The sequence below is a fragment of the Cupressus sempervirens genome, chromosome 3, assembly GCF_028749045.1.
Source record: "Cupressus sempervirens isolate cs-2001-9-10 chromosome 3, ASM2874904v1, whole genome shotgun sequence".
Classification (NCBI taxonomy): domain Eukaryota; kingdom Viridiplantae; phylum Streptophyta; class Pinopsida; order Cupressales; family Cupressaceae; genus Cupressus; species Cupressus sempervirens.
The window spans coordinates 560,164,093-560,181,104 of NC_143120.1; the positions used below are offsets into that span (position 1 = coordinate 560,164,093).

Consider the following 17,012-nt stretch of genomic DNA (forward strand, 5'->3'; position numbering starts at 1 on the left):
GCTTGAGGATTCAATAAGAACAAATATAGCTTTGTGATAAATTTTGGTAATTGATTGAGCAGTGATTTAAAATCAAGCAATATATATCATATTTAGCACCAGAGAATCAGAGATAAGATACTGTAAAAGTGGGAAACTTGTTTCAGATTATGGAGGTATGAACATGTTCACCGTATCAGTCTTCGCTGGAAAAGCATTACCTGATAGCATTCAACTCTACGACCTCAAATACTGGTGAAGGTAGGGAAAGACAATATTGCAGGGTGCAAACATGTTAGAACATTTGTGTAAATAATGTGCTCATGGACACAGTAAACTTAAGGAGCATTTCAAAGACAACTGGCAACCATAAAGACCACTGAAAATAGATAAATTTCTGACATATAGAGGACATATCGAGTGAGTGTTGAAGGATTAAACAAGGAGGCATAATATACATTTTCAGAATCTCATAACTATCCTAGTTCATGGATAGTAAACATGGTTATGTACAGCAGTATTTGAAAAAGAAAATGGTGTCCTGTGTTTGTATGTGTTTGTTCAGAGAAAGGAGATTATTATAGTCTCAATCCATGATTGAGTGTTAGATATTCATCAAAAGGGATTGAGAGTGTTCCCCTTTTTTGGCACTAAATAGTTTGTTTGGAGATCATTGCATGAAGTCTTACAGCATTTCATACTTATTGATAATAATCTGATTGATTGTTGTGTGTCCATAGCAGGTCTTTGCAAACACATAAGGATGAGAAGATGCTTGCTTGCTATGTGCCCAGAGATATCACCAAACTTGATATGTGAAACAAAACATTACAAACATGGAGTTTTACCATGGGAGCAAGGAGTTCGAACCAAGTCATCACATTGATGAGGATGTATGGAGGAGGAAGATTGCAGGTGTTTGAATAATGAAAGGACTTGAATGAAGCCAAGGTTGACTCGAAACTCATCCATGATCATCATTTCTCTTGGGAGTCTAAGGTGCACTTGACCACACCGTTTTCTTAGATATATTGCACGATTGGAAGCTTGTGAATAGAGGAGTTATCGTATCCAAACGGACGAGGAGGGGCATGTGCATCTGCCACGTTATAAGAAAAAATGCCAATCAAATATTCGCTTGGAAATGTTTAATATCCAAGTAGCATTGAACAGAAAAAGAACCTAGACGGAAATAATATGGTTAAAAGGTACAAGGAGGAGCATTTTCTTATGTTAATAGGGAGCGTAAGACGTGCACATTACATAAAACATGTTTTGGCCACCGCTTCAGAGTAGCACATAATCATAACTGCGACTTATCCCAAAATAAAATTGTATATTAAATATTGGTTGGCTATTAGTTTCGGAAAGGTGCAAAGGTTAAATTAATGCCCTTTCATCCTTTATAAATAGGAGATTGTAAATCAAGATAGATACAATTCATATTCATATTAAATTTTTACATTTCTTATGCATTTTGATATATTATATTCTTTCATTAGTAAAGGAATGAGCGATTGAATAAAGCTCGTGGATTTGAATTATTGGGTGAATTTTATCTGATTTTGGAATCAAAATGCATTGGATGGATCATCCATAAGGAGTGTCTCTATGTGCAATTTTTATTTGTGGCACAATCTGTAAGCGTATTTATTTAATTTAATTTGCATGAAGCTTTAGAGTTAAATTATTATATAGTTTCGTCCTTTATAATTATTATTTTAATTTTATAAATAGTTTATATGATAGATAACTGGATAGGGTCAATTATAGCATTTTAAAATTGAACATCATAGATATTGAGAAATATTTTATTGTTTCCGAATCTATGTCTGGTTTGTCTCTAAACCACAGGAGTTACAATACATTCTAGATTGTTTTAAAATTGCATCCATATATTTGATCTGTTGCATCTTGATTACTAAATTGTTTATAATTAATGTGCGTAGAATTTTATAAAGTTGTATGTTCTAAACTTATAATACTGACTCTATTGCCCTTCGGCACCGGTCTTTATAGTTTCCATAATTCAAAATATATATGTTGGCAATTATTTCATATCTTTCCTTTGAAGAGTTAATATATTCATTTGTTGCATTAATCTATACTTATTCTTATTTTAAAAACATTCATACAATCATTTACTTTTATTTTTAATTCGTAATTTGCAAATTTTAAGTTTTCTATAATTCTGGCCATTTAGAAAACTTTCATTGTATTCATGTTCTAACCAATCTCCTTTAAACATCTTGGATTTAAGGTTGTTGACCAGGATCAGGTACACCTGTCTTGGTTTTGCAGAGCTAGAAGCGTAGGGGATTTGAATCGCATTGATCAATTCCGTCAAGTTGGCCATAATTGGTTGGATATCCCAGCATCGAGTTGGCAAGACTCATAGGATTCCAATCTGTGGTTTTGGGAACCAACACCATGTTTAGAGTGTCAATTAAGTGCATGATTGTTAATATTAAATCCTATCTTAGACCCAAAATAAACCAAGAAATTTTCTTTAATAGCTCTAATAATTTGTTTACCAACAATCCAATGGGGAGATTCATTGCTCGTGAAGATTCTATTGTTTCTCTCCTTCCACAAACTCGGGCAGAAATGAGGCAGGGAGAACTTTTAAAGGGGCTTCAATGCCTTTACTCGGGCATTTCCATCTATTAAAACAATCAACAGTCACTCTGTGACTAAATCCAAGAAATTGACCAATACTCAAGAATGCCTTTCTAGACCTATTAATAGGCTATACTGACAATGGATGAAAAGATGATCAATAGACTCGTTATCTATTTTGCATAGACAACACCTATTCATAAGATTTAACCCCTTTTTTGAAGATTATCAATAGTCAATATTTTATTTTGCAAAGCATTCCAAAAGAAAATCTTTATCTTGGGAGTCAAGCTACGAAGCACCTTAAGAAGCCTTAAAGTAAGCACCTTAGAGATAATCTTATAAACAAAATTACAAAGACTAGTAGGCCTGAAGGCATCCAGAGTATTAGCCCTTGCTTTCTTGGGAATCAAGGAGAGAAAAGTATAATTAATTTCTTTAACATCCTATGAGCCCCAAAGAATTCTTTTACCGCATCATTTTCAACCACCTCCCATAAAGCTTGAAAGAAGAACATGGGAAATCCATCCGGGCCCGGAGCTTTATCCCCTTCAAAATAAAAAACAACTCTTCTATACAATGTTGATCCCTCCACTTTTATCTTCCACCAACTTTTAAACTCATTCAGGAAGTTCAAATGCACCACATCTCTTCTCAAACTTGAAGAGAAAATTCCTTCTACTAGCATAAGAATCAAACACAAAAACTAGCGGAAAGCGAGATCTGAAGACACTTTGGGAGTGAAAGATAGTGAGTAGGAAAACTTTTGAATCTAGTCACGAGAAACCATAACCCTATCCAAATGTGCCTGAATGCACTCCGCTCCAACTATTTTATTGCTTTAGGAGAAATTAAGACCTCAAAGGTCCATATAAATTAGAGCTTCTTGACTGACAAAGTCCATAAGATCAAGATAACCATCTAACTGACATGGGTTTTCCCCCATTTTCTCAGTATCATAAGCGCTACATTAAAGTCTCCCATAAGCAGCCAACTATTATTATCTCCTACCCGCTCTTCTCGAATTCGGTAACCTTTTCCAAAAGCAATTCCTCTCTCCTAGTGTTGGGCACATAAATATTAACTAGAATCCAACTAAAATCAAGTTAAATGTGAGAAAATCTCACAACAGTCATGTTCTTATTAGCAGTTAACTGTTGGTCATTCAAAAATGTTTAATTCCAGAGGATTAAAGTACCTCTAGAAGCCCCCTTAGAACTATTCACAACTACACCACAGTTCTTAAAAAGTTTTATTCTTTCGGTTTTTTCCTTAACCATTTTTTCTTTTTCAAGACCATAATGTCCAGTTTGTGATCACAGACCAGATTTATAACTACATCAACTTTATGGTGGCTATTCAACCCCCTTATATTACATGTTGTAAACTTCATTTTCTTTTTGGTGTCCATGGCCTCACAGGTGTTCCATGGCCCACATGCTTACAATGTACTTGTAGTTTGCCAATCCATGAAGATTCAATTAATAATGTATCCTTTTCTATTGCCAACTTGGTCGTCATCACTTTTCATGTTATTGTTTTTATGGTGAAAGTAATTGATTTGGATGATTGATGTAAGATAGATCAATGGCCTCAATTCTATTTTGGGCCTAATTTTAAATGTTATAACATAAAGTCCGATTCGTCCTGAAATCAGGACATGTGTCCCAAAGCACAAAATATAAAATAGTTGGCTACACAAGGGTAGTTGGAGACATGTGTTGGTAAAATGGTAGGCGATGCTCAACCCAAGGGAAAATATTATTTTATTTTAAGGGCGAAATTACTTTGTCCAATAAGAAAACATTAGGGAAAGGTTGGCAAAAATTTTAAAATAACTGTGTTCTAAATGTAGATTACATTGGCAATTGGACTAGGATTTGGGACCAATTATGTGTAAACTAATGAGTGATTGGCCAAGGATTTGGACCCAAATTATTTAATATCTTGTCGACGTGGTTGATCCCATATGTAGGTTTTATTCGCCAAATGATGATTTCCTGAAGAGATGGAATCGCCAATTGGCGAAGATTCACCACTTAAAAAATCACTGTACATGTTGCATATTTTTAAAATATGTAATGAGGTTTGGAGAGTGCGTTTTTGCAGTACTTGCATTGTTTTACAATTCTAAAACATGCAAATGCACTCCAAGAGTGCGATTCACACTTCCAACCAATGGATTTTATATGTAATGTGTCTTGGATAATCCAATTTTGCATTCAAAGCTCATGTGATCACCTTCCAAGACCCCGTTTTTGCACTCCAAAGCCAAAAATGTCCAAATGCATGGCATGTATTACATAGTTTTAAAATATGTGATGAGGTCTTGAGAGTGCAACTTGCACTTCCAGCCATCATATGAATACATTTTAAACATGTAAATGCATCCATAGACCTCGATTTTGCATTCCAACACATGCAAATGCATTTGAGGAATCCGTTTTTGCTTTCCTAAGACAAAAACACTTAAAAAAATTCAATTTGTTGGCCACGTCTTAGCTAAAAATGCCTAGAAAATTGTGTTTTTCATCCACCCTTTTTCTTTTGGATCCATGTTTTATCATTTGGGGAAATTGTTTTTGCATTCACAAGTCAAAAATGATCAATATATATGCATTTGTGAGCCACGTTTTTGCAAAAAGGACCCAGATTTTTGTATGAAAATGGCACATTTTGTTAAAACACCCAAAAATGACATTCCTAGCCCATACATTTGGATCAATAAGGGTCGTTTTTGAGTTTTGATGCATGCTATTGTCGTTGGAGATCACATTTTTGTATTCCATTGCTAAAAACGTTTCATGTTGTTGTATCTTGAGACCACGTTTTTGATAAAAACGGGATTTACTTGGAGTTTTTGGCAAAAACGGTTTGCATTCAAGTGATCTTTGACCACATTTTGGCATTTTCATTTGCAAAACGTCCATTCAATGCTCATCAACATTCATCATTACAATATTGAAAGAGTCAAAATAAGTTGTTTGTGGATTCAAATTTGGAGGAGAATTTGTCTTCGAATCTATTAATCCTCCATATTTGGCTCATTAATCTCCATGTAAGTAGACAAGTTCAACCTTGCTTATTAATTCATGCTTAGCTTGCTATTTTTTTGCATATTTTAGCTTGATGTTGCACACTTGTTCAAAGATATGCCATGAAAAATGCATTTTGCCTTTAAATATGACAAGAACTTTCATTTTCACATATTTGGATTTTCCTCAAACTCCAAATTCGATTCTGCACTTGAAAGCAACTTTCTTGTTGACATGTTTAAGTCTAAGACCAAAGGCATGTGTTTGTTTGTTTGCTTTCTTGTGTCTCTTCTTTTGGAAGAAGTTACAAGTTCTTTCCCATGAACTTAAGTGTATTTCACTTCACTCCATTTTTCACCTTTTCATGCAAGTGCATCATTTCATTCCATGTCCATCATTACATGCCATATCACATTGCATGTCATTCTACATCCACACTTACATGTAATCTCATTCTTCATTCCCACTTACACGCATTTCCATCCTCTGAAGCCATTTGCATGCCACAATTACATGTAAATCACTTTACCTGTAATCACATCCCTATATGCTTAGCTTGCATACTTGGCCATTTACACGAAAATCCATCTTTGCCCACATGCAATCCACCATTGAGAGTCTGATTTTGGCCCTTTCCATCTAAATACATATGGTTTCTTGTTCATTTCCAGCCATCATATGTGTTTTATAAGTGCCTAATCCATACTTCGAATACCAATCCTCATGGATTAATCATTGTAACTCAAATCCAAAGGTTTTCATGGATCTTATCTCTTTGGAAGTTGTCTTCATCTTCATGTTGTAGGGCACACTTCAAGATATGTAAGAATTTCTTCAAAGAACAGAGATATCCCGTCAAGAAGACATGCTTTGATTCTCAAAAAGCAGTAATTCATTTGATCTTCATTTTCCCAGTGGTTGTCTAAGAACCTGAGTTTGTGTGGGAATGCACTAAGCACTTTGCTTCAAAAAAGAAAAAAAGCAAAAAAGTAGTTGCAGATGCTGATGGAAAAATTTGTTCTAATTTTACATTTGAACATCATCAAGAAGATTTTCAAAGTGTTAGGGACTCTAGTTTGTGCTGATCTACAAAGGAGAATTCATGACAAATTGAACAAGAAAAAGTTTGATCACATCAAGTTTTCAAATGACAACAGACAATTCATCAAATAGAGTCAGAGGCTATCAAAAGACACAACACCATGATTATCAAGGTGAATGTAGCAGCACAAATACATGAACTCCTAATCCTGTTATCATCCACGACTGCATCATCAACTACAAGGCCTTTGCCAACAATTTACAGTATTCATTCATTTAGAATCAACAGTATTAACTTTCTTCTTTTTCTTTCATGTTTGTAGATTGGAGAGGATGTATTGCATGAAATTGTATAATTGCATGTAATTCGATTTACATGTCCTTATGACATGTAATCCAATAATTTTTCTCATTCAGTTAGAAAAGGCCAAAGTTGGCTCAGTTGCTCCCACTTTTTCCTCCATCTTTTTCTCAACTCCTTTGCCTATATAAAGGAGTGCCCTCTCATTGTAAAAATTATCTTTTGTTGTATGCAAGAAAGCTCTACCAAACTTGTGCAAGCATAACTTTGATTATGTAGTACCAATATGGGAGAAAAGTGAGTAAAAGAAGCAATTGGATTCAAAGCTTTGACTGGAAGCAATTGTGATATAGCAAATTAGAAGCTTTGACTGTAATTTGTGCCTATTGTCTTTAATTCATGTTAATTTTGTGTGTTAAATAATAGAGCATAGTGAATTAAGAAGCAATTGGAGCTGAAGCTTTGACTTGGAGCGATTGTGGTCATACATAGATTAAGAGCTTTGATTGTATAGCTTGTATTGCTTTCTCAAATTCACAAAAAAATAATTAGAATTTTCTACTTCTAGAAGCCCTTGTGCCCCAATGGTAGAGGTTATTCTTATAGAATAGGTTTTAGACTTAGAGCCAAATTGGTATGCTTTCAATTAGCCTTTGAGTTGGTGTGAGTTTATCGGTATCACCATTTCCAGCTATCAGATAGAAGTGTAGTTAGAGATTTCATCTTGTCCATTACTCGTTCTATGGGTAAGTGTATTCTTTCTTGAAAGATAAGAGGAAAGAATATTGGTAACACCCCTCATAAATCTCTCAACTTCTTGCTTACCTTGAGTTGATCCAAGGAATGGTGAGAAGGGGATCCTTCGCTTTAAGGTAAGAAAGACTGTCTCATACGTTGTGGCTGTTCTACCTATTTTGCCACCGGATTTTTACAAAATTGTCAGTTGCAAAATATCCACCCAACATTGTCAAACATTCAAGGGGAGTAGCTTGGTCCATCTCATAAATCTCCCCTTCTAGGTTATTAGTCCTTGCCTTTTTAAGAGATAGACTAGGAGACAAGGCCACATCAAGCTGAATGGCCTTCTCACCTAGATTATCAATAATCGAATGTGAATCCACAGGCTGTTGTTTCATTATTCCTTTCCTTTCCGTAATCCTAATACATAGCAAGGGGTAGGGTTGGCTTTCCCTAAACATCCTTAATCTCCAGATCTCAAGCAACTCTTTACCTAACAAATGGTTATTTATGCATCATGAGGCTTTTATTTTGATCTTCTTTTTGAATCAATTCTTGCACCTCTTTCGGCTTTCAGACCAACTTTTGGCCTCCTCCAACTTTTTCTTTCTTCTTTATATTTGAAGCCTCCTTAGCCTCCAACTTAGGGTTTTTGAGGACACTTCTTCGCCCAATGGCCCACTTTTTTGCAATAAAAGCAAGCATTGGGAAGATTTCCAAATTCAACTTCCTGAGTCCATTTTCCTAGTTTAGACATGATGTCAATCTTCTTCGGGAGAGCTTTCATCTAATTAACTTTAACACATAACCGAGCATACCCTAATCTAGATCTTGTAGCAGTCATTGCATCCATAGCCAATAATTCCCCAAGTGAAGTAGCTAGACCCCTTAAAACATCCTCATTCCAAAATGCCAATGATAGTCCCAGAAGTCTAACCCAAGCAAGGGTCAAGATAGAAAAGAAATTAGATAAATCCAATTTTGGTTCACATTTTTTCAAAGAGAGTACTATTCCCAAATGACCAAGGACCCCCCACATAAGACCATATCCCTATCATCCATGCAAGTAAACACAAAAGATAGACAATCTTTTGACAAGCACCACATCCACTTGACCATGAAGGGCCCATTTCCTTTTGACCATTGATCAAATATTTTCAATATTTGGCCTCATCCCCACAAACTTTTCAATCAAAGTCAAATCCAATGATGAGATCGAATGGTCCACAATGAGGTCTAGGACAGATTTGGAACTCACCCTTTTCCCAACACAACATAGAAGCGATAGGCGAAAATGACAACTTACCCGTAGGTTTTTTCCCCAAAAAAAGAGGACCATGGGGTCATATCCTCAGCCACTTTTCCCTATTTATCAACATCACGTTGATGGCACAGATCTTGAAAGTCTCGATTGCCCTGTTCCGCATGTGAAGGCTTTTCGTTAACCCCCTTTACCCGGCGAGTCTCTAGAACCTTCCTCGTCCTCAGAAGATGTTGTAGATTCCTCCGAGCCTCCTGCGCCAGCAACCTGTAGAACACCCCAATTGCAAGTTGAATCTCCATGATTGTTATCTGCAGATCAATTCCCACCCAACACCTCCATTAAAAAATTGACTTAAATACTTATGGTATGTTATTGTAAGTGAATTTTGTTAGTGTAGGTTTGCAATAAAGATATTGAACAATTGTTTTTCAAGTGTTGGCCAAGGGAATTGACTTGCTAGGCCTCTTTATTGTTGTAAGAACGAAGAGAAGCTCTCCATTACGTTGTTTGGCATTACAAAGGTTCATCATGATGAAGTCCAAATAAACCTACAAGATCAATCTAGCAAAATCTTGCAAAACCAAGATTAAACAAGGGATCATTTTCCTACAATGGTTGCTAGAGTTCTATATACAAACCTAGAATAAAATAGAGAAAGCAAATTTAAATAAAACTAATCCAATTCCAAATTGTGATGACCCTTACTCGGAGGTTGTCGATAATCAATGTTTAACATCTATTATTATGCAAATTTCATAAATAATGATATATGCTTTGTAATACTTCTTGCAATAAACACATTTTAACCATGATTTCTTGTTTCCCTTCCTATACCTATCATTAGGAGAGCGTGGATTTACTTTTTGTAGGTCGCTTGACACCAGTATACTCTCCAATTTTACTGTGTCTCTCCCTACACAAAACCATCTATCAACTCCTAGGAGTATAGTGAGAGAATAAGAATAATTAGTTAAAACCATCTTAATTCCTTTATATTCATATAATGCAATTCTAGTTTATACTTCATATTACAAATTATGCTTTATATATTTATTTACTATGCACATAGCTATATATTTACATCTTCATGCATATATCATATAATCCTATCAATCATAGTTAAGCATAAAATATATCATAACCAATAAATGTACTATGGTTGGTATTCCCTTTATATTTTTTCCATTTTATGCATTACGCCATGTCTTGGTTTATAGCATGATTAGACTGCACAACATGTATGAGGACCTCTTTATGCATCCTCTCCCTTGATTGTTTTGACCAAGGTAATGGGTCTTACCATGTCAATGTGAAATGAGCGTTGGTCTTCCCAACATGGCATCATTGCCAACTCAGCATTTACGTTTGTTCTTTTACACTTTTTCAGCGGGACCAAAGTTTGTCTATATCCCCTGACCTTTGATCCCGTCCTTTATTCGTGCCACGTTATATGTGTTTTTTCCTGATGGTCCCCTCTATGTACTTATTATAATACCACCCCCTCTTAACCAGTCGTGTCCCTTGGCACAATACAAGGTGACGTTGGTTACTTAGTATGCTTAGAAATTTAGTATTCGAATATTCGGTTATTAACATTAGTTATATAGTATTATTGAAGTATTTTATTATTATTATTACATTACTTATTTAGAAGTAACATTATTGATGATTATTCTATTTGTATATCAATATTTATCTATATTATCTTTAGATGGTAAATTTATTATTAATTGATTTTCCCGATTAGTCATTATAGATCAATTACAATTAGAGATGTTAATCATGATTTGATATTAAATTAGAGTAATACTTAAAACAATGTATATGACTTTGTTTATCTCAACTAGGGGTCATTATCTATTATCTATAATAAGGGCTCATGACACGACTCAATGACCTCAATATTAACTAAATAATGAAAACATGGTAATATACAATGTTACCATATATGAACTCCATTGTTGTAAATATTCAGCTTTCTTTTTAGTCATCATGTACTCATTGCTTCTTGTGCTATCTTGTTTAGGAAGAGTCCAGCTCATTTTGATTTCCTATATAATAGTAGGATGATTACTTAAACCAACAAGTTGTTTTATTGACTAGGAATCTTGTTTCTTCATTCTTATTGGTGATCATAGGGTGGTCGTTTATTACGAGAGTCTAGTAAATGCTAAATCTTATGATTTGTTGGGGTGAGGTTATCCCTCCCCACTGCAATAGACCAAGGGCTGAATGAAGGGGATAAATGATGGGTAAACCAACCCAAGAAGTTTCTACATGATGAGAGTTCATGGTTTTGTCTTCCCCCCTTGCTACTGGCTTTGTATGCTTGGTGTTTAGCTTGGCTGAAGATAGATGGCTTTGGGCTGTCTGGTTACTTGTTGGCTCCGGCTATTGGGTTAGTTTTTGGCTATGGTGATGTGGTTGGTTGTGCTGCTGGCTCTATGGATAGGTGGTTATACGAACATCATTTCAATTTAAATAGTAGTGAATCTATTAGCAAGAGCAAAGCCACCAACTTGCTAGGATCCAACTCCAGATGCAAAAGTAGGGGCAAGGCCGGTTAAAACAGAGGTAGAGCTAGTTCACCCAAGAGCAAAGTTATCTAAAGTGAAGTCTAAGGAAGTTGACGGGGTTTAGGAATCATCACCCTTCGCTTGGCGTGGGTGGGTGAATGCTATAATTTTGTTCCCCTTGTTCATGACTTTTAGAGGGCCCTATCCCACACTTTTTCCAAGTAGAATTGGATTCTCCCACCTGGAAAGAAAGTTAGGTCTCCATTGTTGTAAGTGGATTTGCTCAATGGGTTGGAATTTGATTGCTAAAATATTTGCTTTGAAATCCCTGCAGCATGTGCCTATTGAAGGTGGTGGATTCATTTTGGGGAAACTTGCGCCTCCATTAAAGGTTTGTGAGGATTTGTTTGGAAAATTGAAGGTGAAGAATAATTATGATGATTTTCCTTGGATCATGGAGAAGATGAAAGGTTCTTTAAAACTATTTTGGATAAAGGGATGAGTTTCAATCTGCAAAAAAAGTAGTAGTCATAAATAATTAGCTGCTAACAAGAATGAGAAAGAAAAGCAATTAGTGGGCCATATCATTAAAAAAATGATGGAGGGAATATAAATTAATATTAATTAATTTAGTTGTCCATATGAGATAAAACATGACATTATTTAATTTACGTACAAGATTGTATTAGACTACTTAAATAATATTTATTTAAATAGCTTTTTATGAACTGGATCAATTAAATAATATATTTGTTTAATCAGTAGTGGATTAGACTGTAAGAACCCCTATTGGGACAAGTATAAACAGATATAATATACATGCATACATTCACCACAGCATATATATTAGACCATATATTGGCCTCTATTTCCTGGTAGAATTCAGATATAATGTTTTGTAAAGCAATATTTAACACAGAGATAAGTTATGATATAATTTGCAGTCACATGATGCTCACCAGCAATATAGTGCGATTTGTAACCTTTAATGAGCACCAATTATAAATAATAATTCAGTTAATTCCTTTCTGATTCTTTCGATGATTGAATGAGTGATGGAGATTGCCTTCTTATACCTTGACTTTGGATTCTTGGAATGACTAGTTTTGTTGGAAGAGGCATGGCTCATGCCTGTCCGTAATCACCTTCTTCATTAATTACTCCACTTCATGACAAACATGGTTATCAACTACACTTGCATCTTTGCTAAATGCATCCTTTCATGACTAATATTGATTAGATTTTAGTAACCACTGCCTCCATACATAACCAGTGCCTTCTCATCACAATTGCTGACCTTAAGTTATTATAGTTTGTATAATTGCTCTCTGTAATAACAACTCGTGGTTAATAACTAGTCATTCTTCAATATTTTTGACTATGACTTTATGTTTGTAATCTCTCAAGTCACTATTCTAGCCTTGAACGATGGTGATATATATTAGTGTTGGCAAAATCGCTCCTTTCATGCTTTTTATGTTTATTCCCATCACGATTGATGTTCTCTTTTCTACCATCGGTACTTGCCAGGGTTATCTGATTTTGCCCCTTTATCATAGTCAATCATAACATGTAATCCTGTATCACTATTCTTAAAACTTTGACCAACCTCATTGTATTAGCTACTTGCTACTTGTATGCATGATGTTCTCAGATCATTAGTTGTCTCGAAATTAAACTTTATATGTTCATTTCTATACTCTGATGATTATACATTGATGTTATTGAATCTATTGATCAATACTCAGTCCCATTCGTGCATTTATTTGCTGATGTGGAAGCCTTCTCTTATAAGTCTGTGATTGCAGAAACAGAATCAGGGTGCCCAATTTCGATAATCTCTAATTCTGGATGTTTATCATTGCTGAGGTCTGTTTATTACTTCATTGTGATAATGACCTCAATCCATTGATACAACAATGGTATCTTAGCAGATTGTATTTCTTCCTTATGCTTCTGTCTTCAATACTTTGATGATGGATTATGTTATCATCTTTGACTATGAGAAGAGTGGATGACATGACATCAGACTTCCTCGAAACAACCATACTTGAACTGTCCATCCTTCTGCAATTTTGTCTCGCCCAAAGACATCACAAAATGAGTTACAGGGTTGATGATGTGAAAAGGATGGGGACATCATAGTTAAGGTTTCAAATGGGGGACATGACAGACTAATCAAGTACAATGATGAAAATGTTAGTATGGAATTTGTTTGTGTAGGATGGTTTTTGGTGCTAGTATGCTTCTGGGAACAATTGTGTATCAATTTTTTAAACATCAGCATTTTGGGTCCTACTCCATGATCCACTATCAGGAAGAGAGAGAGCTCAAGGATACAAAAAATGATTTTTAGGGTCTACAGTTGACAACATTTAATGAGACACTACATCATTCTTTTTACGTAGTTGATTTCTTCACTATGGTGGCTGTTATATCCTTTACCATGGTATCTTCTTTATAGTATGCTTCTGGGAACAATTTTGTATCAATTTTTTAAACATCAGCATTTCGGGTCCTACTCCATGATCCACTATCAGGAAGAGAGAGAGCTCAAGGATACAAAAAATAATTTTTAGTGTCTGCTATTGTTGACAACATTTAATGAGACACTGCATCATTCTTTTTATGTAGTTGATATCTTCACTATGGTAGCTGTTATATCCTTTACCATGGTATCTTCTTTATTACATCTATTTGACTAGGTTCTTCTACTGATGTTATAGGGATGATATTATTGCCCAAGTGACACATGGAAGGAAGATTGCAAAAAAATTACATCCAGTAGCAAGGATGATGGAGCTTCATGGGGGACATCTAGTCAGCCATGAAAAACCTGAAGAGGTATATCTAGTTCGTCAATTGTTGGTCTTGACTTCTTGCAGACAGATGTGATTTTTAGGCTCTACAGATTATATCTTTATACTATTGTTTACGCATAAAAAAGGCAAGGAACACCAGAAAAACTAACAAAGAAGCAGCTAAAAAGGAAGAAACCAAACCCAAACTTTCTAGTGTTGATTGTTTCTCTATTATTGCCTTAAATGCATGAGAAACTTTTTGGAAGTACCAGGTTCTGATCAACCCTTGCACTTATTAAAATTATCAATGAATTTAGAGATGAATACTATTTTTCTGCTAATTTTTCATGCTCTTAACTTTAATACTATTAAAAATATACTAATTCAAAGGTGTTGAGTTTATGCTGTCCATGTTAACATTCAGTGAAGACTTTTGAATTTTAACTGTGTTTATCTTTTTAATCTACGTTATACTCTATGATCCATCATCAGCATAGTAAGCTAGAGGAGAAATTGACTAAATAGCGGACCAAGGCCAACTAAACAGCAAAGGGGTAGTGCGTGGGATTAGGGGAGTGATGCAAAAAATATGAGAAAAGAAAGGAGAGAAATGAGAGGAGAGGAAAAGAAGAAGAAAAAATAATGTATGCCTATTGTGTAAAATGAAAAAAAAAAAAACTCAAAGTGTTGCAACTAAATTAAATAAATATAAATTCTACAAAAATGTAATAACCCCAATGGGTTATCCAACCTCAACCTTGCAAACATTCGTATTTTTGACAAGTTTTTGATGAGTTTTTTTCTCAGAATGTATTTAGGTGTTTTTGCTTACTTCTTTGTTGATGAACAAATGATTTTTAATGCAAAGTATTTTGAGACAATGGACTCTTAAGTTAATTCAGAATTTTGATCTTCATAACGGATAACACCAGTACCAAATTCTAAATGATTTTTAATGCAAAGTATTTTGAGACAATGGACTCTTAAATTAATTCAGAGTTTTGATCTTCATAACGGATAACACCAATACCAAATTCTAATTATTTATTGCAACCAAATTAGTGAAGAGCATATTAGGAGTCCCCATACTAACCTAGAAATTTACTTTTAATTTGATTGAAGTGGTGAAATTGGCAATACGGGAGTACCTAGATGGTGACATACCTCCAATGATCCAATGAGGTTTATTTGCATTAACTATAATTATAAAAAATAATTTTTTGAAGAAATAGATAGATCCACTACAGTCTCCTTTTGGCGTGCAGACAAGGTCACCAATTTTGACAAGTTTTCCAACCTAAACCGCAACCTCAACCTCGAAAACATTTGTATTTTGGACAAGTTTTTGATGAGTTTTTTTTCTTAGGATGGATTTTAGGCGTTTTTGCTTACTTCTTGTTCCATCTATAATGTTAAAGACAAGTCTCTAGTGCCTTTTCTTGATAATGTTGTAAATTAATAATGAGAGGCTTGAGTCCTTATTCTTGAATGTTGAGAAATGTTTGTGTTCCAAACATGTGTAGCTGATTTTTATGTTTTTTTGTGTATAAGGTGAATCAAGCTCTTATTAAGCTCATTGAGGCATCGGAATTAAACATGAGTCCCCAAGAGTGGGTGAACTTGCCTCAACATGAAAATGGTAATGAGGCAGATGTCGTAAAATATTGACGAGTTATTATGGTTGGCTTTTAATAGTTACAGAGTAGATGAGTGTTGGCATGTTAGATTGGTTATCATTGATATTCTAGTTACCTTGGCAGGGGTGGAAGTTGAAGATGTATCAACTCAATATCAAGCAGTCAAAAAAGACAAGTCCCCTTCCTCTACAAACTTTTATAGCATTTGGAGACATTTGAAGATGATGTTATTTCATATTTTAGGATTATTTATGATATTGTGGAATTTTGTCCAACAATTTTATATATGCTTCAGAAAGGAGAAAGTTGATCCATGTCATGCTCTTGTAGATGTTCATGAACAATGTTCCCCGAGAAGCAAACAACCAAGTGTATTTGTGTCGCAGTTTTAGCTAGGTGGAAGTTGCCCAAGAAGCTCCCACGTGTTCTTTATTTTTTAAAATTAAATTTCACCTTTGAGCCTGTAATTGTTTGTTTTAGTGATGTTCTAAGATGATCTTTATTTAAAAGATTCTAATTTCATCTCTTATCTTTTAATTCTATGTTCTTGGACCTTATTAATTTGTCCTAAAATGTTCTTTATTTAGAAGATTCAAATTTCATCTCTAACCTTTTAATTCTATGTTGTTTGGATCTTGTTAATTGAAGTTATTAATTTATTTTATTTGTGTTCCCATCTAATTCATTAATGCTAAATATCTTGGAGTTTCCTCTAAGCAATTGTGAAAATGATCTGTATACACCCTTTCATGTTTGATTTTTGTTGTTGTTGTAGTTAACTTCCTTTAAACAAATGTAAATAGGATATTGTTTGATACGATGCACAATATTTTTTTTCTTTAAATGATAATTTCTTGTGTGTATACTCTAGCTTTCGCCCTTATGTCCATCAGGGTCCATACATATGCATGGTATTTAATTAAATGACAAGTATTTTATTGACACTTATGATAGATAGACTATGTAAATAAAACTCTATTATGGATACCGAAGTGTGGGAATTCAATTGGTGAGGATGATAGTATATTCTTTTAGTTATGCCTATGATTACAAGACTTTATTGATCTCTGACTTCTTTGGC

General features: G+C 34.6%; 1 protein-coding gene across 1 annotated transcript in view; it reads left to right on the top strand.

Moving 5' to 3' along the window:
• The window catches only part of LOC149567651 (alpha/beta-Hydrolases superfamily protein), a 143,428-nt gene extending 126,940 nt beyond the window's left edge, over positions 1–16,488 (top strand). Inside the window, exons 8-10 of the mRNA XM_089820901.1 lie at positions 14,220–14,337; positions 15,846–15,933; positions 16,055–16,488. Coding sequence (XP_089677027.1) covers positions 14,220–14,337; positions 15,846–15,933; positions 16,055–16,323 — 475 coding nt within the window. The 3' untranslated portion in view covers positions 16,324–16,488. The remainder of the gene's footprint in view (positions 1–14,219; positions 14,338–15,845; positions 15,934–16,054) is intronic.
• The last annotated feature ends 524 nt before the right edge of the window (positions 16,489–17,012 follow it).